Here is a 23,600-nt window from a genome sequence, read left to right as displayed (position 1 = left end):
CCCACTCCCACTGTCGTCTGTCCGTCCGTCCATCAGTCTTTCCTTAATCTCGAGAATGGAGTTAGATAGATGAAATCCGACATCAGATATGGAAATCTTAGGAGCAAGAGGACCTGTTTACCTATACACGAACTTCCGATACAAACCGGAAGTCACGTTATTTCAATTCAAATCTTTTCCTCTGAAAGCAGTTAATAGATGACTGGCATGACTCTGTTGTTAAATGAAAAGTATGATTACAAGGGGCAAGACACTACGGTACTAATTTGAGGTGAAGAGCATATATTTTTAATTAAATAAATTTAAAATATGATTAAAAATTGCAGCCCGGCATTGTGACGACATCAATATAATTGCTTGTTTGATAGTGTAACCTCTTCTTTTTACTTATTAAAAAATTTTAAAATCTAATGAAATCAATGTTAAAAAATTTACAAATTACGGAAGAGCATAACAAATAAATGATAAGCACATAGTATAAGTTCTTTTCTTTATTTTGTAATTTAATGCGTTTTTTTTACCTGAGACAGACCTCTGAACGGGATCATAAACGTTTGTTTTTATTAAACTTTTGCTGGAAAAGTGTGTAAGATGTAGTGTGTTATTGGTAATCAAATTATGAAAAGACATAACTTCAAATAACTTTCTTTTGTTCAAAATAATTTAACAAAATACATTTTAAAATCACAGGTTTTTTATTTTATTTTATTTTAGTTTGGAAGTATAAAATTATTTTTATGTTAAGTACACACTTTATCTGCCTAAGAATTTAATTTTTTGAATGCTCATTGTCTATATGACAAGTTAGACACCTGAGTGATTTCTAATGACAGAAAAATTATTATTTTTATTGACATAAATAAAAAAATGCATCAATCACACACGAAGAAAATGGTAGTAATTTCTTCTTCAACTCTATAAACTATAACGAAAGAAAGTGATAAAAACTTTTCATAGTAAACATTTTTTTTTTACAAAAATCTGAAAAAAATATATTTAAAAAAAATATATATTTATGATTTAATATTTTAAACGTTATTACTAATTTTAACCCTTAGGATAATGTTTTATAATAATCGTGGACTTTAAAATTGTACTCCATATGTAATTCTTTGTCAAGGCATGGGTTCATTAATCTGGCTGTGCGCATGATCTTTAAAAAGTGGCGTTTTAAAAAAAAATACATTATTTTTCATAACATAGTTTATTAATATTTACAATAGACTGTAGGTATGTAAAGCAACACAATACGGTTGAGTAAGGTCTGTTTCACACGTCGGTTATCCAATTACAAAGTGCATGGAATCTTACGGGAGCATTCACACGTTTGTCCGACAGTCGAACACAGGATATCCGGATAAAAATAGAGCAGAGTCACATGACTTCCGGTCACAACTTATATCGAAACGAAAGATGTTTGATCGAAATTTAAAGCCGTGAGAGATTACAACTGGATGGCGCTAGCAGAAGCGTGACTGTCGGTGCGTGAGCTTGGATTGAAGGATCTATAAAATTTCCATTTTTTCAAGAAAGAGAAATTCTCATACTGTTTCGGGATTATACAAGTCTTCATAAAATCCCGAACTCGAGCTACTCTTCTCGGGTGTCCTCAAGATGAAGATTTACTCGATGGATGCAGTTTTCAGGATTCCGGATGCATAGATGAACATTCGAATCCGGTCGAATAGGAAACATACACCTGAAGTGTATGTGATTCCTCTTCCACTGTTCTACGAATAACGCGTTGGATTCATTATGATTATAGTCACGAACGAGTCTAGCTGTAGCAGAACAGTCTGTACTTTGTACCAGCCACGCTTACAAGTTAGTATGCTTCACGTTTGTACGATTTCTTTGTTAAATCTCTCGAATAACAATGGTTTTTATCAGTTGTTCCACGTTATATGTTTATTTTTCCTTTAAAAATTTGCTTACGGGAAAATTGATTAGGATTAGTCATTTTGTTAGCAATTATCACAGCTTTTAAAACTTTGGTTTTGAAAGATGGCTTTGAAGGAACACTGTTTTTAAATTACTATTATTTACTATACCAAAATATCTCTAAAATTGATATTAAATAACTTTAAAAGTTTTAAGTATGTAATAATACTGTATAAAATGTTATTTACAAACATTTAATAATATATTTAAGGTCTATTCTTAATACGCAGTCGGGTACCAATTGCGAATTGATTATACAACTTGAGCACTCACAAGAATTATAAAAAATTGGCGCCCTGCAATGAATTTACAACTAAAGGAGCTAATAAAAATCCATTTAGCATAATTCTCACATTAATTTTCATAACAGATGTTTAGATAAACGATTGATTGATTGACTTTACGAACTTGAGATTGCCAAAACATTTTACACAGCTTGATTATATAAATAAAATTTCCTGTACAGAACATTGACTTGTAGTAAATCTATTTAAGTATAGGCTATTCTACTTCCTTTTTTTTAGAAACTGATTACCAATGCAAAAATAGTAACATATAAATATTACATAAACAGTTTACAAATACGAGGGCTGTTCGGAAAGTTCGCGGCCTTGCCTATATGCGGCGCTGCGATCAATTTAATTTTTGGCGGGAATAATTCAGTCATCTTTGCTAAAGATACGATACGAATTTCTGCTTGATTTGTCGTAAAGTTGTTTCACAACAGCTTATCAGATAGTCAGTGGGCACATGCTTTGTCAAAAATGGAAAAAATGGAGACTCGTGCAGTCATAAAATACCTAACGAGAAAAAGGTTGACCTCATCTCAAATCAAAGCTGACATGGATGAAGTTTTGGGAGAGTCTGCTCCTTCGTACACCATTGTGGAAAAATGGACAGCCCTTTTTACATCTGGCAGAGAGAGTGTGGAAGATGACCCTCGCAGCGGACAGCAGTCGCTGCGAGGGTTTTCTTCAGTGACAGCAGCCGTCAACTGCTGTCACTGAAGAAAATATCGACAAAGTTCACGATTTGGTGTTAGCAGATCACCGTTTGAAAACGTGTGAGATAGCTGAGACAACAGGCATCTCTGTCAATCGAGTTTACCACATCCTAACCGAAAATTTGGGTATGACGAAGGTCTCAGCAAGGCGGGTGCCGCGTCTGCTGACCGCCGAGCAAAAACGTGTTCGCACTTTGATGTCAAAGGAGTGTTTGGGCTTCTATCAGAAAAACCCACAGGATTTCATGCGTCGGTTTGTGACTACTAATGAAACGTGGGTCCACTACTACACTCCTGAAACAAAAGAACAGTCGAAGCAATGGAAACATCACAGTTCGCCATCACCAAAGAAGGCAAAGACAGTTCCATCAGCGGGGGAAAGTGATGGCCTCGATTTTTTGGGATGCTAAAGGAATCATCATTATTGACTACCTAGAAAGAGAAAAGACCATCAATGCTGTCTATTTCTGTGAACTTTCGGAAAAACTGAAGAAAGAAATCGAAGAAAAGAGGCCACACTTGAAGAAGAAAAAGATTCTGTTCCACCACGATAATGCACCTGCACATTCCGCCAGAATCACTGAACAAAAGGTAAACGAACTTCGCTTCCAATTAGTTCCACATCCACCGTACTCACCTAATTCGGCCCCCAGTGACTTCCATCCTTTTCCAAACGTAAAAAAATTCTTGGCTGAAAAGAGATTCCACTCAAATGACGAAGTCACCTCTGAAGTAAACGAGTATTTTGCACACCTTGACAAATCGACCTATTGTGATGGCATAAAAAAGCTAGAATATCGCTGGAATAAGTGTATTGCTAATAAAGGAGACTACATTGAAAAATAAAAAAAAGTATTAACATTATTTTGTTTGTTGTTCTATTTGAGGCCGCAAACTTTCCGAATAGCCCTCGTACAGAAAAATAGAAATCGTTTTCACGGCATAAATTTAGCTTGTGTAATTTTCAGAAGCGTAAACAGACTCCACAGAACCCCCTCAATGTGAAGACCAAAGATGTGAAAGCCCTCTTCTTACTGCTAAGATTTTGCTATTCTAAAAATTATATAGGCCTATAATTTTTAAATAAGAATATAATTATCATCAAACCAAGAAAATCAAATAAAGTTTGTTCAGAAATATGAATAAGATGATTGGAAATATATGATCTTCAACTTTCTTAAATTGGTGGGCTCCCGAAACTATTTGAAGCGAAGTCTCAAAATTATAGTTATATCACTGGTAATTTTATTATGATTTAAATTTTAAATAAATTCTAAATTAATTAAATTTTAAACATGTTCATAATAAAAAGAATTCGATTTATTCGTTTCTTTGATTTCTATAACTTAATAAAAATCAGTTACATTTTAATGTACTCGTACATCATACACATTTTGACGGTTATCTAATAAATTTATCATATCACAGACATCAAGATGGAAAGGAACAAGTCTAAATACATTCAAAGATATCTCCGAAATATTGATATTAAATGCAAAGAAATTCTGTCTCAAAACAGCATAGGAGATCGAAAACTCTTGCTTCCCTATTTGCCCAGTTGCATAGAAAAATGAAACTAATATTTTTATGCAGCAATCATATAATTCGAGAAAGGATTTGTGATAAATCGTATAGAATCACTCGTTTTAAAATGATTCTCACCGATTCCTTTTGAGGATTTTTCGCTCTCATTAAAAATTATCCTTTTGTAAATTAATTTTAGCACTTTATATAAATATAACTAAATACATATGACCAGAAAAGAACATTATATGATTTATTATATGGATATACGGAGTCGTTGAAAATTGCAAATTCTCTTACAGATTAGATAGATAGGATTAGAGTACCTATATTATCAGAGTAGCGACACACGAGTCATTGCCGCCATGTTCTGTCGAATGTCATCACGTGGCCAATGGATTTACATTAAGAAATGACGATTTTTTCAGTTTAATACAGCACTTTATTCGTTTTTTTTTTATTCAAGAATATGACGGGTGGATGAATCTTACAGTCTCGATAAGTTTTAAATCTCTAGCATTAGTATTTTTATATAAAAAATTAATTTTGTTTACTTATTTGAAAAACTTCTAGATCGAAATTCCAAACGTTATGTTACAACAAACGTAAAAAATCAGTCAGTAGTTTATGAAATGGATATTCGGCTTGTCAAAACTAGTACTGTATTTACTAATTTGACAGGATTTAATGTTGGGATGTATACAACGCAAGCGTGCTTACGCAACATGCAAAGGTAAAGCTGGGTGTTGGCTTGACGTAACTCATCTCCTCTCTCCCGGGAAAGGTTTTGAGGGTTTTATTAATAGTCTTTTTGTATTTTTATTTAACGTCCCGTCTTTATACTGTAAAAACTATCCTTTTTTTCTTTAAATGAAGTTACAATAGTTCTTACACCCTCTGGAGTAAAGATGTGTGTCTTTCATGTGTCATTTTGTTATTTCACTATGTAAAACATTTAACATCAAGGCTATTATATTGAAGTACTTTAATATAATAATCAACCAAATAAAAATTATCATATTTGTATCTATATTGCAATATTGTATGATAAAAAGTAATTTAATAAATTTTTTTACAATTTTAAAGCTTTTTATATATGCATAATAATTACACAAGTTTATAGTAATAAAGCGTATCAAGATCAAAAGGCTATGCAGATAAAATATAAAAATTTATTAAATGAACAATATGGAACTACAGTAGAGCATCGATTATCCCAGTGTTCCGCAAAGTGTGTGCCGCTGCAAACTGGTGTACCGTGGTCAATAGTTGGTTTGCCGCGAAAAAATGTCAAGTTTTGTGAAGATAATGCACCTACACATAGCTGAGAGTTATGCGAGCGAAGTATTTCGTTGCGCGAGGAGCGGGACAGCCCACCCGCGTGCCGCATGCATGCGCGTGTCAATGTGATATTGTAATGCTGCGCCCCACTTAGTCATCGTTGTCACGCGCTTTTGTAAACTGAAACAAATCGCTTTTTGCCAGTAACTAGCCGCTAGTTTGTGATTGTGTCGTCGCGAACGTAATTGACTTTTTTTATTACAGATAAATAGACCTTAATACATGTATGTGTATATAATGGATAAATTCCTTAAACGTACCGCAAGTTCGTCAAGTGAAACTAATGATTCCCAAGAAGCAGAGTCAACGAAAAAAAAAAACCTAAGCTTGTTAATCGAAAATATGATGAGAGCTATATACGTTATGGCTTTATATATTGCGGAGACAGATCATGCCCAATCCCAAAATGTCTTGTTTGTGGAGAAACTTTGGGTAATAATTCGATGGTGCCCAGTAATTTTACGACATTTAACTACTAAACACCCATCGGTGGCTCAAACAGACAAAGCCTTTTTTCAACGTTTGAAAGACCAGTCTAAGAAACAGGTAACTCTCATGAGTTCGTCTTTCAAAACATCAGACAAAGCGCAGAAAGCAAGCTACATGATCGCTAATATGGTTGTTAAATCCAAGAAGCCTCATTCTCTCGCTGAAACTTTAATTTTACCTGTCTGCAAAGAAGTTGTCAAGATTATGATTAGCCAAGAAGCCGCTAAGGAAATCGAAAAAATACCTGCGTCAGCAGATACGATCTCACGTCAAATTAATGATATTTCTAGCAACATTCAATCAACGTTAATTGAAAAATTAAGGCTTAGTGGAATTTTTGCGCTACAAGTCGACGAGGCTACTGATATCAGTGGGCACGCGCATCTCATATCAAATGTGACTATGGAACTACAGTAGAGCATCGATTATCCCAGTGTTCCGCAAAGTGTGTGCCGCTGCACACTGGTGTACCGTGGTCAATAGTTGGTGTGCCGCGAAAAAATGTCAAGTTTTGTGAAGATAATGCACCTACACATAGCTGAGAGTTATGACAAATACACTGACAAATATGAAATAAAAGAGGACTTTTTATTTTGTCTGTCGCTTCCTGGTTATACCACTGCAGAAGAAATATTCAAAGTAACAGACCAGTACTTCAGTGAGCATAATTTGGAATGGCACAACTGCATAAGCATTTGCACAGACGGAGCAGCAGCTATAACGGGAAAAATTAGGGAATTTATAACCAGGGCTTCTGAAAAAAACCCTAATATTAAAAATGTACATTGCTTTTTACACAGGGAAGCACTGATGGCGAAGTCTCTGCCTGATGAATTGTTGTCTGTCCTACAAGAAGTCGTCAAAATTGTCAATTACATCAAGTCGCGACCGCTGAACTCTCGTCTGTTTAATGCAGTGTGTCAGGAAATGGAAGCAGATCATCAGTCACTTCTGTTTCATACAGAACTACGATGGCTTTCTCGAATTTACGAGCTAAAAAATGAGACCCAGACGTTTTTAGAGGCCCAGGGTTCAGATTTTGCTTTTCTGTGTAAGAGAAGAATGGGTAGCAAAACTTCCATATCTGGCTGATATATTCGCCAATTTAAATGAGCTCAACAAAAAACTGCAAGGCAGGAATTCTAATATTTTAACGTTATCGGACAAGATTGAAAGCTTTCGCGCTAAGTTGGTGTTATGGATCAGCCACGCTACCAATGGTAGTAATGAAATGTTCCCAAATGTCATGGCTGCCGATTCAGAAAAAACGTGCAGGCTTTGATAGTGAAACACTGAGCTATTAGAAGAAAAAATGAACTCTTATTTTCCTAAGTGTGACCTGCAACTTATGGACTGTGTACGAAATCCATTCTCAGATAGCATTTCCATTGGACACCTACCGATAAACGAGCAGGAAGAATTCATGGAGCTAAAAACTAATCGGACATTAAAACTAAAATTTTCCGAAACAGAACTAGCACATTTTTGGCTGCATATAAAAAATGAGTATCCACTGCTTTCAAAGCGTGCTATTGCAATTCTCTTACCATTTGCCACAACCTACTTATGCGAATTGGAATTTTCAACTCTCACTACGATTAAATCAAAAAAAAAAGAGAACGCCTGAGGACGATCGACCAAGAGATGAGAGCAGCCGATTGTTCCAAATTTTTATCGCCTGTGCTCAGTTAAGCAGGTTCACATTTCTCATTAAACATTGTACTGATTTTTATAATAAATAAATATTAAATAAACATTGGTTTTTTCTTTGGTGTACCTCTAAAATTTCTTGATTTGGTAGGTGTACCTTGAACACAAAAAGTTTGCGGAACACTGGATTATCCGACTTAATTGGGTACTGGGGTTAGTCGGATAACCGAAAAGTATGAAAAAATACATTATTAGTATAGTGTATTCGGCCTGGTTTAAATACTAGCCTCCTTTTCATGGTCGAGCCAGTGCTGCCAGCTAAAACACGCAAAAATTTAACAAAAATAATATTAAAGTAGCCAAGACATAGCCAAATATTGTAGCGCCACATCACTAGCGGACAATTGAATTTGCCGACTAGAACGCGGTCGGTTAGCCGATAAGTCGGTTAATCGGGGGTCGGATAATCGATGCTCTACTGTATTAGAAATAAAAATGTTATTTTATTACATCAATAATCAAACTCGTGTTGGTGAATATGGCTAATTTTGTAGCTTACTCGTGGATTTACTTGCATATGGATTTGTTAAATTTTTATTTTAACACGAAAGATATAAATCTTGTCATATTTTTTTTTAAATTTATGGCAGTCTGGAATACGGTCATTTTTAATATATTTGTTAAGTTTTTCCAAATAAAATTTTCTTATATCAATGTTTTGATTTTTCACATTATAATATTGGTAGAAAATATCTTCCATATCTAAAAACATATCAAAAGTTTTATTACAAAAAACATGGAATTAGAAGTTTAAAAAAAATCCAACTACTTTTGAATATTCTAATAGAGGACTTTCTTTGGATCCCATTGATACATTTGTTACAGGTTTTTAAGGTTTTTTCTATACTTGTTATTAAATAACCAGATATATTATATAATGAATTTATTTCTGCATTGTTTAGAGGCATATTTTCAGCTTCAAAATTTTCTGGTATAACGATTTTTATCATATTAATAAATATAAATATATCTTTTGTATGTTTTTTAGATAATGTATTATATAGAAATGTATCATTCATATAGAAATGTTTTCAGCTAATGTGGTTTCTTCTATAAATATTGAAGACGTTTCAAAATTTGTTGATGGTGTAACAGTAGTATGAGTAGTATGTACTGGAGAAGTAACTTTTGCAGTTTTTACTTGTTTTATAACAGTCCAGGATCTTCCTTTTGGTGGTTTTCTGTGAATAATTTGTTTTGTGAATGAAAACAAAGTTGGAATGGCATTATGCTTTAATTTCTTCTTCCCATCAACTCTCACTTTTTCCCACATTTGTGGTTCAAAATGAACTTCACGCAAACAAGAATTATTTGTAGGTTTCTAATTTTCTCTGCATGCTTTTTTAACCCAAATTTTTCTCCAAACAGGATCTTTTGGAAAACATTTCATGATATATCCTTTTACAGAAGAATTAGAACAATTAAAAGCTGAACATCCAGGCATTATTTCAGTGATAACTGCAAATAAAATTAAAGGGTATATTTTAAAATTGGATTCAAAATGACTTTTAAGATACCTTTAATGCATTCGGGAGAATAACAATACGAAAGTACTAGAATGTAAAAGAATCATTTGCATAATGAATTTTTACATGCCTTCTAAATTGTATTAGCTTTACAAATTATACTTTAAATAATCAAATATTACCAAATAAATGCTGCAAATGCTGCCGTTCAATAAGGTAGTGTGTCTTTATTGTTATTGTACAGGGTGTATTAAAGAAGTCTTACGAGTAATAGAATTAAATTTGTTTTGAGCAGGATAACAAACTAATTTTTTAGGTACCACAGTACATGTAAATGTTTTGTTTTATTATAAATAATACTTTTTTATAGCAATATTTTTATATGTTTAAGGTCTGTAACTATATCTCTTTCATCTATATAATTTATTATGTTAGAACAAAACTATGGTACAGCATAATTATTACAGTACTCCAGTCAGATAAGCTTCAGTCGCTGGAACTCTAATTTTTAAGTTATTCTAGCAAAAGAAATATGCAAAAATATAACAATTTATGCTTAGTTAAACACAAAAAGTTCTTTAAACGTAGATATTCTTCGTGGATGGACGGTTTTCTAAGAAGCAATAATTTCGGTTAAGTGGTCCGTTCGGATATGTCGGGCCCCGTCCCTCACCACCCGGTCGCCCCATTGTGGGCCTGGCCGAACCCATAATGGGCCGTCTATAAGAGGCTTTCTTAGTGCCCACAGGGCGGAAAGAGTTTAAAAAAAAAAAAAAAAAAAAAAGAATATGTCTGGTCCTGTTTTTATTTTTTTGGCTGCCCCATTGAAATTCTGGTTGAACCCACAATAGTGAATAACACCACAGAAACGATGTGTTCTGTAGTGTTATTCACTGGGCCAATGATGGAAGTAAAATTCTGAAAGTGATAAACGAAGTTATCCTTCAATTTATACCACATGCGCAATTTTAAATTCGCCTCCGAACAACGGCCATTTTTATGTTTCCGCCAGTGATCATTTTTTACTTGCTCTCAAGGCGGTGTTTTCCCCATGGACTATAAGAATGCTTTTTTTCCAAGTCCATCGTGAGTTCGGCCAGGCTTACAATATGGCGATTGGATGGTAAAAGACGAAACCTGACAATTCGAATCAGATTACCCGCCAAAAAATTTCTAAGAGTTTTCGACCGGTGCGAATTCGCTTCCGAGTCTACCAGAGCAGCAGACTGACGTCTTAAATAGATCGGCCATCCGACAAGCATACTAATGATTTGTTTGAATAGGGTTTATTTCGTATAAGAAAATTATAACATTTTCCCATTCATTTTGATTTATTCAAACATCGCATATTATTGGCTTTTGTAGAAACTAATCCACTAATCCAGCATACTGACCGAGATGCAAGATGACCATGCCGGTAAAGATAACAGTATGCCGATCTGGACAGATTCGAATCTGTGTAATCTCAACAATTTTATGAAAGGGTTTTTATTCCTCAACTTTTTCCGCCCTGTGGACACTAAGAAGGCCTCTTTTAGCAAGCCCATTATGAGTTCGGCCAGGCCCACAATGGGGCGGCCGGTGAGGTACGGCACCCGACATATCCAGACGGAACACCCCCGAAAAAAATCCTGGGGATTTATCTACCTGTCCGGATTCGAACTCGGCTCCCCAGAGCGATATGTTAGATGTATCGTGTTTCATCCTTCATCATTCATTTATTCGCCTGCCTCTATTGGTCTAATTCAACGATGGACATAAGAAAAGGTCCGTTCAGAGTCCACAGAACAGGAAACTTTTTAAAAAATCTATGGGGGGATTATTTGGATTTAACGGGGGAAAATAAAAATCAACACATAACTAATAAAATTACATTAAAATTTATTTAAATCATATAATCGTTTTTTTTTTTTAAATCACATGTAACAGCGAGTGTTTCTAGGAAAATTAACTATAGAAACAAATGTCGATTACAGAAATAAAAATGATATGACGCACGTAGTTATCGAATAATAGAATGACACGATTCCCTTAACCAGCGCCATCTTTTAATAAAATTTTCCTATATATTCTATAATTAATTAAAATTTCTAATTGTTGTTAAAATATACTTTACATAAACAAATCAAAGTATATCAAGACTTGTAGTAATAATAATAATCGAACAGCACGATATATAAAGTTTTATTTTTTTTATTTATCAGTAAATTTATTTCATTGATGTGGTTATTGCGTCAGATGTCACTCTTACATTTGGAGTAGCGGAATTTTCGGGTATGGTAATCGTTATATGTCGAATTAGTAAGATTTATGTAATTGTTTAAATATTACTAAATTATGAACGAATTTAAGAAAGAATTAAATTACTTATAATGAGGCGTATTGGTTAACAAATGGATGTGTGTTCGTCGTTTAAATGGATTGTTAACGAAATGGGAGAATTAATTCAGAAGTGGATATTAAATTTTCACGATGTGAGAACGACGAAACTAGTTGCTAGCTTCAGTCTATCCTTCTTTTTCATAAGTTGCCTTATAGGATTTTTTGCAGTAATTCTCATAAGGAATCCTGTCTGGAAATCACCAGCCAAATCCAACAGTAAATTAGAAATTAGCCCATATATAGAGAAAAATGTTGTTAGGAAGTCAAATATAAACTTTCTCCCTGATACCAGTGAATTGAGGATATATGATGACGACAAGATTACTCTGGATGGATTACCGGAATTCAGACAGACTAGAAGACATCAAGTTGATTATTCTGCAAATGGTGAGGATAAATTTAGTTAAAATTTTTGTTTAAATTTGTTAAGTGTAAGAGCTATTTGCAAATTGTAACCTTGCCAACAGTATTTGGGACAAAAGTGTGCAAAGTTGTGTGAAACATAAAAATAGTAACAGCTGTTATCTTATCTTTATGTTAATATTTCAGATTTACTTTTTTTCTCTCTGCATTTCTAAATAAACATTTAAATTAAGGTCATTCCTATGGTTAATTCTGAATTATTTTAAACATTAGTTCTTAAATTTCCATAAAATGTATTGTTGATGCTTCCACTCTTCACATACATGTTTAGTAGAAGAATGGAGCAAAATTTTTGTTTTTGTTTTTGACTGGTGTGAGAGATCAAAAGCAAGGATGAGACAATTTGGTTCTGTGCAGGGAGGAATAAAGTTCTCCTTTCTAATCAATGTGAAGTGTCTTTTTTTGTGGAAGTAGTCGCACGTGATTTTCCAGTTTTCCCGACACTGAAGATGCTATCGTGTATGGTCTTCGAGGCAGATTGTTCATTGTGTATACATATGATGAACAATCTGACTCAATCTGCTGTGTGAATCCATACATAGAAGCCAGTCTTCAGAAGAATGACATCCATAAAGCTATCATGGTAGAAGTGAGTTTCTGGCTTCAGTTGCATATTGTATCATCTGTGAATAACCTCTCTGGTTCCAAATTATTTAAGGAATCTACATACTTAGGCCTAAGAAAATGTCAGAACAAGTCATAAAATTTCAATAACAATGATCAACAAATATGACAATCAGTTTAAGACTGGTGGTAATATCAATCAACTGGAGACAAGAAATTCGAAATTAGATGAATTATGGGCTAAATTTGATGTCGTTCAAATAGGATAATCTCTGAGGAAGAAGAATCAGAAGATAGAGACCGGTTTTGAAACATTATACTTTGATATGGAGTCCTTCATAAACAATTTATTTCTCACACCACATGCAAAACACATGCTGATAGATATAATCATAAAACAAATATTGGCACCCAATATGTATCTGATCAATCAACTAGTGTTGGGCTCTTCAACTCATCATTCTGATATTCATTCGAAAATATCAAGATTTGATGAGCTTTCATGATACCTTTGTATCCATGACACATGAAAATAGTCAGATTCCTCCTATCTAGAAAGTATATTATTTGAAATTATCTCTCAAAGAACTATTCCAGTTAATACAATCTATCACTGCCATCAACAAAAATTATACATATAACAACTTGGCAACTCTTAACATAACAATTCCACAACAAACAATATTGGGACATTCCAATTTTCAACACGAGTGTTGAGTGTTGAAACCAACAATTTGACGTCATCAACAGCGTTCCAACTTGAATACAAAGTGCTTAGTTTCCATAATTCCATTCTCAGCAAGATGGATTCCATTCAAATGTCATACCAATTACCCACAATTCATTGGAAAGTAGCAGTCAACATATCTGTTGAGTGCTGAGTGTGTTGAGTCAGCGCTGACAACAGCGCCACTTCAACATTGAAAACAGGAACAAATTTTAGCGAAAGTTGAGATCAGCGCTGAGTCAGCGTTGAAAATTGGAATGTCCCGTATATCAGTAACTCTCATCTAAGGGAACTAATAGAGCAACAGCATCCAAAGGACATTATAACTAATCTCTCTCAAACCTCAAACAAAACAGTCTCTGATCTTGGAAAATCTTGGATTTCCTGTTTCTGCTAGAATACAATCATCATCTATCTCATGAATTAAAAATAGATACAATAACAAGATGGAAATAGGAACTATATAAAACTCCTAGTGAACTACATACACTACAACAATTCTTTCAATTTTTGGGAAATTGCTCTCATGTTTTAGAAATTATAACAAATTAACTTATTGGTGTGCCATGTAACTAAATTTATGGAATGAATTTATGAAAACTAAACCGTGTAACATAGGACAATTAAGAGTTAGTAATTGAGGACTAATCCTTCAAAACTTAATTGGAGAGTTTCAGGTAAAATCTCTATTCTAAAGAGTCAAAGAGGTAACAATCCAAATAAACAACTACTAGCCCGTTATAGATAACGATCAACTACTGCCAAATTATCGGGCTAGCAAATGGCTATAGTAATATTAATAATTTAAAATAATTTGGTACTAGAGTTAGCTAGCCCGATAATTTGACAGTAGTTGATCGTTAGAGGTAATAATCAATAAGTACACACATCTAAGTTTAACTGAAATTGTTAGCAATTTTTTGGGAGGTTGAAAAGATGTCTTTCATTTCTCCCTTTATCTAAGAATGACTAAATGTGAGCAAATCTTTTCTCAGACGACTACACAAGCTAACTTAAGTAGATATATGGTAGGTAATATTTTCAAACTAGATAACACCAGAAGCCAAATTACAGTTTAAGGCATTAGAAAGGCTGCTACAAGCAACTGTATCCTTCAGCAAGAATATGTTACATTCATGACAGAATATGCAGTTTTAGGCCACATTACCCTTGTTCCAGAGTGGAATGAAGCAGAAACCAATGATAAGAAAACTTTTTATCTTCACATCATGCAGTGATGAATGAAATAAATGTCATAACAAAGTTGAGTGTTGTTTTCAATGCACCAATGAAAATTTCTTCAGGTTATTCATTAAATATCTTATTGAATCTACTAAGAATAATTTTTTCTTAATCTTTTTTAACTTTTTATATTTATCAAAGTCAGGTTGAAGTACTTAAAATTATATTAAAACATATAAATTTTTATAAAACTGATAAAAATTCATAGTTATTGTTTTCACTTTCCCAACTTTTCATTCGAGGTGAATGTTAAAATAACCATGAACCAGTATTGAAAACTTTAAAACCATTGCTTTATGTAATTTTCTTTCTTTTTCTCATACATGCATTTTGATCTTCCAATCCTCATTACACATCATAGAACATAATAAATACTGTCATAAAACTAAGAATACAACAAGTACATAATATTTTTTAAAACAACTTACAGCTGCCTTTTTACAAAATTTCTCCATAACATTCAAGTTCTCGTGTCTGTGCCATCTACAATTGTGTACCATTCTGGTGATACATTTATACCCATATTTAAATTCAGTAAATTTACATTTTTATCTTTTAATTTTTTCATAATAGCAAAGTGTTCTCTTATTTTTATTTTATTACTTCACTAAATGATATTCACCTCAAATGAAAATTTGGGAAAGTGAAAAGAATAACTTTGAATTTTTATCAAAGTTTTATAAAAATTTATATATTTTAATATAATTTTAAGATACCTTATTGGTTGGTCTCATAATTCAGTAGCATCAGTTTTCCATTATATGTAGATTTTGAACAAATCCTTAAATTTTAACAGCAGATATTGTAAAAAATGTATCCAACAAATCAAAATTGATTCATGTCAAACCTATTAACAAAGAATTCTATGGAGTCTCTGTAGAAAAAAGGTAGTGTTATAAATTATTAACTGGGACTTATGACACTGCCCTAGCACTTTACTTGGTAATGAGATGCTTTACAACAATTGGCTGAGGATGAAGATTTCTCATGTATTTGAAGATTTTTACATTGATGGTCTGTTAACTGGAATGGACAAAGTGGTAGAAGTTCCGCAGTAAATACAGTAGAGAGTCGTTTATCTGAACACTGGTTATCCGAACACTTTCCAGTCGGACTGTGTCGTGCTGAATCGAACATTTTTGATACTAGATTTACTTCTAAAGTATAATTTTTATGTTTTTATATTTTTCAATATATTTATTTTGTTTGTACAAAATAAAGAAATAATTTTTAACGATACAATAGCCTGATTATTATTATAAAAATTTTTGTTAGGCTTAAAATCGACGAAAATTCAACACGAAGCAACATGCAATGGAGAGAAATTTCAACATCGGACTGGTTAATATATTTTTCGTGCATAATCAGTTATCCGAACAACCCCAGTCCCCAATTGATTCGGATAAACGACTCTCTACTGTGATTCAGCTTCTGAGAAAGGAAGGACTTTATTACACAGATGGTGATCTAACTATCAAGATATTTTAGAATTCAAAACAGAAAATGAATTGTCTAATCTATGAGATAATTCAGTAGAAAAGGCTTCAAAGTTTTGATAGTGTCAGAAAGATGATCATTTCTAATTTCAATCATCTATTTGGTAGAAGAAAGAATTGACTACATTAAATAAAACTGGAATAAAACAACATAATTAAACTTTTCTATGTTTTATGCATTCCTATTTTAACTAAAATTAAATTATGACAACTAAAGCATATGGAGAAAACTTTAGATATACAAGAAATGTTGTTGGTGATATTCATAAAACATATTGCTTCATATATCTTGACTAGGAAGTGTGCAGTACTCAGTTGAGATTCTGGAAATTTTATAAAGTTCAAGAGCCCCTTTTTGGTAACAAATAGTGACCTTATCACAGGTTCATCAAACAATCCCTTCCCTTTATGAAGTAAATACACTGGACCCTGCTACTGTGCATTTTTACAGCCTGGCCAAGATTCGTGAATTGAACTGTTTCATCAAGTACTGTAATCAAATGTAAAGTTTAATTTTGAAAAGTTTGACATCACAAGAAAGATGTTCTTGTTATTGCTATAAGCCATGAGAAATCTTTAATGTGTATTTTACTACATACTCAAGATTTTGAAATTTAATGAAGTCTTTCAGAAATTTAATGAAGATTCAAGCCTTTGAAATTTAATGAATAAATATTCAAAAACACATTTATAAAGTCAAAATTTTACTCTTTTCATTAACTGTATGAGCAGAACTGTAAAATAATTCAATTTCTTGAGATAAAATATCTTGTAAGATTTTGTGGACTCAATTCTAAGTACATACAAATGTTTTTAAGTCTCTCCTCAAATAACTGTTTATGAAAACTCTTTTTTGTTACAGGGAAGGTTATTGCTTAATAAAAAGTAAACAAATCTCTGTAGGCAAAGATGATTGGGCCTCAATTTTTTCAAATTGCAGCCCAATCATCTTTGCCTACAGATATTTTCATAAATTCCCACTGTCATCCATCTGGCTCTGTCTGTCTGTCTTCTTTAATCTTGAGAACAGAGTTAGTTAGATGAAAGCTGAGACCAAGTATGGAAAGATTAGGGACAGGAGGTCCCAATTAACTATATACAAATCTTCTGATACAAACCATAAGTCACATTATTTCAATTCAAAAGTTTTTTCCTGAAAGGAGTTACTTAGATGACTGGCATGACTATTGCTAACAGGAAAAGTATAATATACAGGGGCAGGACACTACTAATTTGAGGTGGAGAGCATATATTTTAAATTAAATAAATTAAAAATATGATTAAAAATTATAGCCCGGCATTGTGATGATGTCACAATAAAGATTTCTTCTCATCCATATATTTTTGCATAAAATATTGCTTTAATCCTTGGTAACTTTACATCCATAAAAATTTTATAGTGTAAGGCATTTTCAGTTATCTCGGTATTTAATTTAAGTAACAACAATAAGCTAAAACTGGTAATCAGTGATGTGACAGATCATTCTGGCAGTATCAGCTCAGTATTAATATTTTCAAACTTTTTCTTTGATCATCTGGTACAACTTTTTCAAAAATTGAATAATTAGTTAATTAATAGTGAGGTTGAGACCGAAGTTTTCAACACAAAAATGTGTATGTTGGACGTTCGGCACCACTTTCCTGTAAGCCTAGAAGTTTGGCAGTGGCGTTTGGAAAGTCAGTGGAATCATGCTTGACATTCTAAAAGCCATTGCCAAACTTCTAGGCTTACAGGAAAGCGGTGCTGAACGTCCGACGTACACGTTTTTGCGTTGAAAACTTCGGCCTCAACCACACTAATGAATAGTCTAAATTTATCAAAGAAACTATTAAAGTATCAAATAAATATGCATTATTTTACCCTTTCCAAGCTAAAAGACATCAATGTATCTTAAATAAAATAATGAAAATTGAGTGAACTTTTTATAAATTTACTTCTAATTCATACATTACAATCTCTGTCAGGAAGGACTATAAGGAGATTCATAGAATAAAAAGTCAAGTTTTTCTGTTTGCTTTAAAATGAAAAAATAAGCATAAGAAAATTAATATAATTGGAGTATCTGGATTACCATCTATGAACTTTTTATGTAATTTTTAAGCATTTGAACTAGTTTTATTTTATGCATTTTAGTTTTAAGCATGAAACTATATTTTATTTGATATCCAAGTATTATTGCAAAAATCTAGGATACTTTTTTAAACTGCTAACTTTTATAGAAAGCAGACAGATTTATCAAAAATAAATAAAATTATTTTAAAACACACAACAACTTACCTAATACTTTCAGATCTTAGTTTGTCTTTGGAAGATATAAACAAATTCTAAGGTTAATTACATTCTCTATTCAAAATCAGATATTTTGTTATATATTTTAACCATTTTGATATCAATAAAGCAGGGTTTTATATTTCACTTGAAACTGCTATCATATTGATGAGTATTTTCTTCCAGGAATAATACGATTTGTTGGAAAGATTTTAGCAATATTTTTGATTTCTAGAAAATATTTCTGGTATAATAAAAATGTTGATTGTTGTGTTTTGGTCTTTTTTTTTAATTATCAATATAAAATCATTAGTCTCTTTTTTAATAATTCTTATAATCTATCAAATTTGCTGGAAGGATGAAATACTAAGTTTCATTTGCAGATTACTCAACAGAAAAATTTCTGTTGATTTTCAAACAAAAATTTCTATGAATTTGTTTCAGTATAAAGAGCAAGATTTGAAGTTAAAAGATGCAATATTAGCGAGGTTGCAGCCAACGTTTCCAATGTGTACGTCAGACGGTCAGTACCGCCGTCTTGTAAGCCTAGAAGTTTGACAATGGCGTTTCAAACGTCAAGCATGATTCCACTGATGTTTGAAATGCCATTGTCAAACTTCTAGGCTTACAGGAAGGCAGACCATCCAATGTACATATTTTTGCATTGAAAACATTGGCTGCAACCTCTCTATTGCTGATAGGAAAAATTTTATTAATGTCTATGCAACAATATCCAGTGCTGTAAGAAGATTTGACCAAATTGGACATTTGCATGGGATAAAATTGCAAAATGCAAAATTTTCAAGAATGGTTTTTTCTAAAATTTATAATTTCAGAACATGTAACATATTCATAAATAATATATTTTATCAATAAAATATTTTATTTGCTGTATAAAACAGTGTTTAGCAATAGTCATGTGTAAAAATCTTAGTTACAGCATTGGTATTATCACAAGTAAATTAAATTAAATGTAGAATTTTCTGATCATTCTTCTTATTATACCTCTTTTACACTGACTGATGATTAATTTATCATATTACATATCAGAAATTAATATTGTCTTAGAAATCCTTTAATGTATACTGAGATACCAATATATTATGTACATTTATACTGTTAAAAAGTAGTTATCTCTAGCATTCCTTCAGTGATGTGACTGCTTTCTGCAGTATAAATTACATAGCTTGACATGGTGGAGGTCTAGTTTTCATTCATGTTCAGTTAAGAATGATCAAAATATTAATCTGGGTGACTTTAAATTCACACATGTAACATCCATAATGAGTGCTAATATGCTGATTCTGTAATCAACCAAATCACTAACCTTCCAGGCTTTTTATACATAATAATAACAAGAGTATATTGCAAATGATGTGAAGCCCAAAACCACTCATGAGTGACTGTTGTTTGGAAAATTATACCTTGATGAGAGGGATGAAAAGAGAATGATGATCATGCAAGCTTCTCAAGGAACTATACTCCAGCACATCACCTCTGTGTACAACAGGAGCCTGCCAAATATCATCTCAGCATGCAGTTTGTTGATTGTTGAATGGATATTATCATAGACTTGTTGTATGTTTTGTCAATATACCAAGTCTGTGGTGATTCAGGAATGATAATCCGGTTAATGTTACCTATGGTTTCAAAATGGCGGCTTGTCTCTGATTCCAGCAAATAGAAGAAAGGAAACAGTGGGGGGGACACGTTCTAACCTAACCTAACCTATTCTAATAAATTACCATAATTATTATCAACAAAATTATTAGAATAGGGTTAGGTTAGAACGTGTCCCCCCACTGTTTCCTTTCTTCTATTTGCTGGAATCAGACGAGCCGCCATTTTGGAACTATAGATAACATTAACCGATATTCCTGCACTCTTAGGTCCTCTCATGCTAATTTGAACAGCAGGCATTGCCTGAATGATGTGATGAAGTGAAGATAAAGGTATAGTTTTAAAGATATCTTCATAAATAAATCAGATCTTTATAAAGAAATATATTCAGTAATTATTTAAGAACTTATTGCTTAGCCTATATTTATAAAATTATTAATTACATTATCCAATAAAAACAATAATTTTCACAATTATTAAATCTTGTAAATTCAAATGAAGCATTTAATAGCTACAAATTTAGTTTGAAGTTCTTTCTATGGGCAATTTAAGTGGTTGAATAAAATTATTTTTGATGAAAAACTATTTAGTTACATATTTTTAATCATAACATCAAAATATATATACTTGAATATATTTGGATATATGTTTTAATATCTCAAGTAAAGTGATGATAAGAAAGTTGTTAGTAAAGCCTGGATTATATTTTTAATTTTTCAAATTGTCTATTAATATAATAAATACTGTCTTTTTTTTAGAATAGAAATTGTACCCCCATTTCAGCACAGAATATTTGGGAAAAAGTATTTACTGTATTTTTAAGTCATCAAGAGTCTTTATCACTCAGCTTCAATTTCTTTTTGTGTATTCCATTTTTTTTTTTTTTCCTTTTGTCAATAAAATTAGAATACACACTTTTATAGTAGTAGGTTGTAATTAAAATTCATCATTAAAGTATTCTTCTTAATGCAGTACATGTAAAAGCTGTTTACCTATAGCAAATAATAATATGTTTAAATAAACAGTAACATTTTTATTGAAGAATTGCACTGGGTAGAGGTTGCCTGAGAATTCATTAGCCTAAGGGAGATTGCAACTTTATGTGTAAGATGCAGAGTTTTTTTTGTCCAAAATTGTGCCCTATATGTTGTAAAATACAGTATTTGGCTCTGTAATGTTTTAAACAATGATAGATTTTTAACTAATAATAATTATCATAATGCCTTAGTTTATTAGATTCAGAAATTTGAAATATATAAGATCATTAGTAATTTTCAATAATTACATTCATATCCAAAATTAAAGCAACACACACAAATGTACATGGCAAAAGTACAGAAATAAACTGCCTTCATTGCAACAAGTAATTCAAATGCTTTTTCTGAGACATGCCTGACAAGCTACTGATATACAGTATCAGGACACTTCCTCACTGTTAGAGATACTAGTAGATAATTGTTAGAAATGATTTCTCTCTCTCTCTCTCTCTCTCTGTGTGTGTGTGTGTGTAATATATATATTACATTTTGTTGCCTGGATTTGCTGTTATCATGCCTCATTTGTACATAACATTGCTGATTTATGTATGATGTAAGTTTTAGCTATTTACATTTCATGGTGTGGATTTTATAGGTTTTGTATTTTTTGCTTTAATTTTGGACACCAGTGTATTATTATTTTAATTTTTGAATTGATTTTGTATGATTATATTTAAGAATTGTTTTATTTTATAATACTAAGATTTAATGCAATATTATTATTAAGTGAAATTATACAATTATTGCATTTTAAAAATTATTTACATTTCAGAACCAGAAGCTTTAATATCACTTCGCATGGCTTTGCAATTGAAAGAAAGTGGAAAACACGAAAAGGCTCAAAAACTATTTCAGCATGCTTTAGCTCTGAATCCTGTACAACCAGATATTCTCACCCATTATGGTGAGTTTTTAGAGCATCATCATCAAGATGTCATTAAAGCTGATCATATGTACACGAGAGCACTTATTGTATGTCCTGAACATTCAAAAGCACTTGTGAATAGGCAAAGAACATTACCAGTTGTAGAAGAATTGGATCAGAAACAACTTACTAGAATAGACAGAAAAAGAGACAGGCTTATTCATATTCCTGAAAATGACCCAGCATTAAAAAGAATGAAGAAAGAAGCATATTTCCAGCACATTCATCATACAGTTGCTATAGAAGGAAATACAATGACATTAGCAGAAACTCGAATGGTAGTTGAAACACGTATGGCTGTACCTGGTAAAAGCATTGTTGAACATAATGAAATTTTGGGACTGGAATCAGCATTGAAATATATAAATAATACATTAGTCAATAAGTTTGGTCTTATTAATGTTGGGGATATTTTGCAAATTCATAAAAGAGTGTTAGGTCACGCTGACCCTTTAGAAGCAGGTTGCTTTCGTAGGTCTCAGGTATATGTTGGAGAACATACACCACCTTCTCCTACTGAAATAATTGACATGATGGAAGATTTTATAGAATGGATGAATTCAGAAGAAGCATTTAGTTTGCATCCAGTGAAGCATGCAGCTCTTGCACATTATAAACTAGTCTATATTCATCCTTTTATTGATGGAAATGGCAGAACAGCACGATTATTAATGAATCTTATTCTAATGAGAGCTGGTTACCCACCAGTCATAATAAGAAAACAAGATAGATCCTTATATTATGAATATTTACAACATGCAAATGAAGGAGATGTTCGTCCTTTTGTACGTTTTATTGCAGAATGTACAGAAAGAACTCTAGATGTATATCTATATGCCACAGAGTATGGAATTTCTGGTGTTAGAGCTCTAGGTGGACAGGAAATAGACAGATTTCCTAGGATAATTGACAATGAACAGCAAATATCATAAACTATTTATTTATTGTGAATTAAGCTGAAAGCAAATACAGTATTGTAATCTGTTTGTACATACTGTAAATGTGTATATATTTAAAAAGAAGCACAATTTTTATCATAATTATTGTACACTATTAATTGGCAAGAGATTTTGGATTGTATTTTAAATACAATTTCAAGTATTATGGAAAAATTCTATAGAATATTCATTGCTATTCATATTATTTAAGAATATATTTATGCATAGAGAAATTTTAATGAAAAAATATAGCACATGAAAAATTTCAAAATTTAAAAGTTAAAATCATTTATAAAATAAATGATTTCTTATTTATAATTTTTTTCTTGTGATTACATTTTAGCTCTGATATAAACCAATTTTTTACGTCAATAAACCAAATAAGTTATTTTAAAAGCAATGAAAAATATTATCTACAATACATCAAAAATATTTGTATAATTACAAAATTACTTTTATTCAATTCAATATTATTTACAGAAAAATAAGAAATAAATCGAGGG

The 23,600-nt window shown here is 32.1% G+C and overlaps 3 protein-coding genes across 3 annotated transcripts; all 3 read left to right on the top strand.

Annotated features, from left to right (window-relative positions):
• The first annotated feature begins 6,172 nt into the window (after positions 1 to 6,172).
• LOC136984660 (SCAN domain-containing protein 3-like) lies at positions 6,173 to 6,715 on the top strand. The gene has a single exon (XM_067281735.1). The coding sequence runs from the start codon at positions 6,173 to 6,175 to the stop codon at positions 6,713 to 6,715; it is 543 nt and encodes a 180-aa protein (XP_067137836.1).
• Positions 6,716 to 6,799: 84 nt separating this feature from the next.
• Positions 6,800 to 7,390, top strand: LOC136984659 (zinc finger BED domain-containing protein 5-like). Its single transcript, XM_067281734.1, has one exon. The coding sequence runs from the start codon at positions 6,800 to 6,802 to the stop codon at positions 7,388 to 7,390; it is 591 nt and encodes a 196-aa protein (XP_067137835.1).
• A 4,301-nt stretch (positions 7,391 to 11,691) lies between these two features.
• Fic (FIC domain protein adenylyltransferase) lies at positions 11,692 to 23,370 on the top strand. The gene is made up of 2 exons (XM_067281836.1): positions 11,692 to 12,243; positions 22,007 to 23,370. Exons 1-2 carry the CDS (start codon positions 11,868 to 11,870, stop codon positions 23,089 to 23,091), a joined length of 1,461 nt encoding a protein of 486 aa, XP_067137937.1. The 5' UTR covers positions 11,692 to 11,867; the 3' UTR covers positions 23,092 to 23,370.
• The last annotated feature ends 230 nt before the right edge of the window (positions 23,371 to 23,600 follow it).

The sequence above is a fragment of the Centruroides vittatus genome, unplaced genomic scaffold (assembly GCF_030686945.1).
Source record: "Centruroides vittatus isolate TY-2023 unplaced genomic scaffold, ASM3068694v2 contig_926, whole genome shotgun sequence".
In the NCBI taxonomy this organism is placed as follows: Eukaryota; Metazoa; Arthropoda; class Arachnida; order Scorpiones; family Buthidae; genus Centruroides; species Centruroides vittatus.
This window is presented reverse-complemented; position numbering and strand designations above follow the sequence as displayed.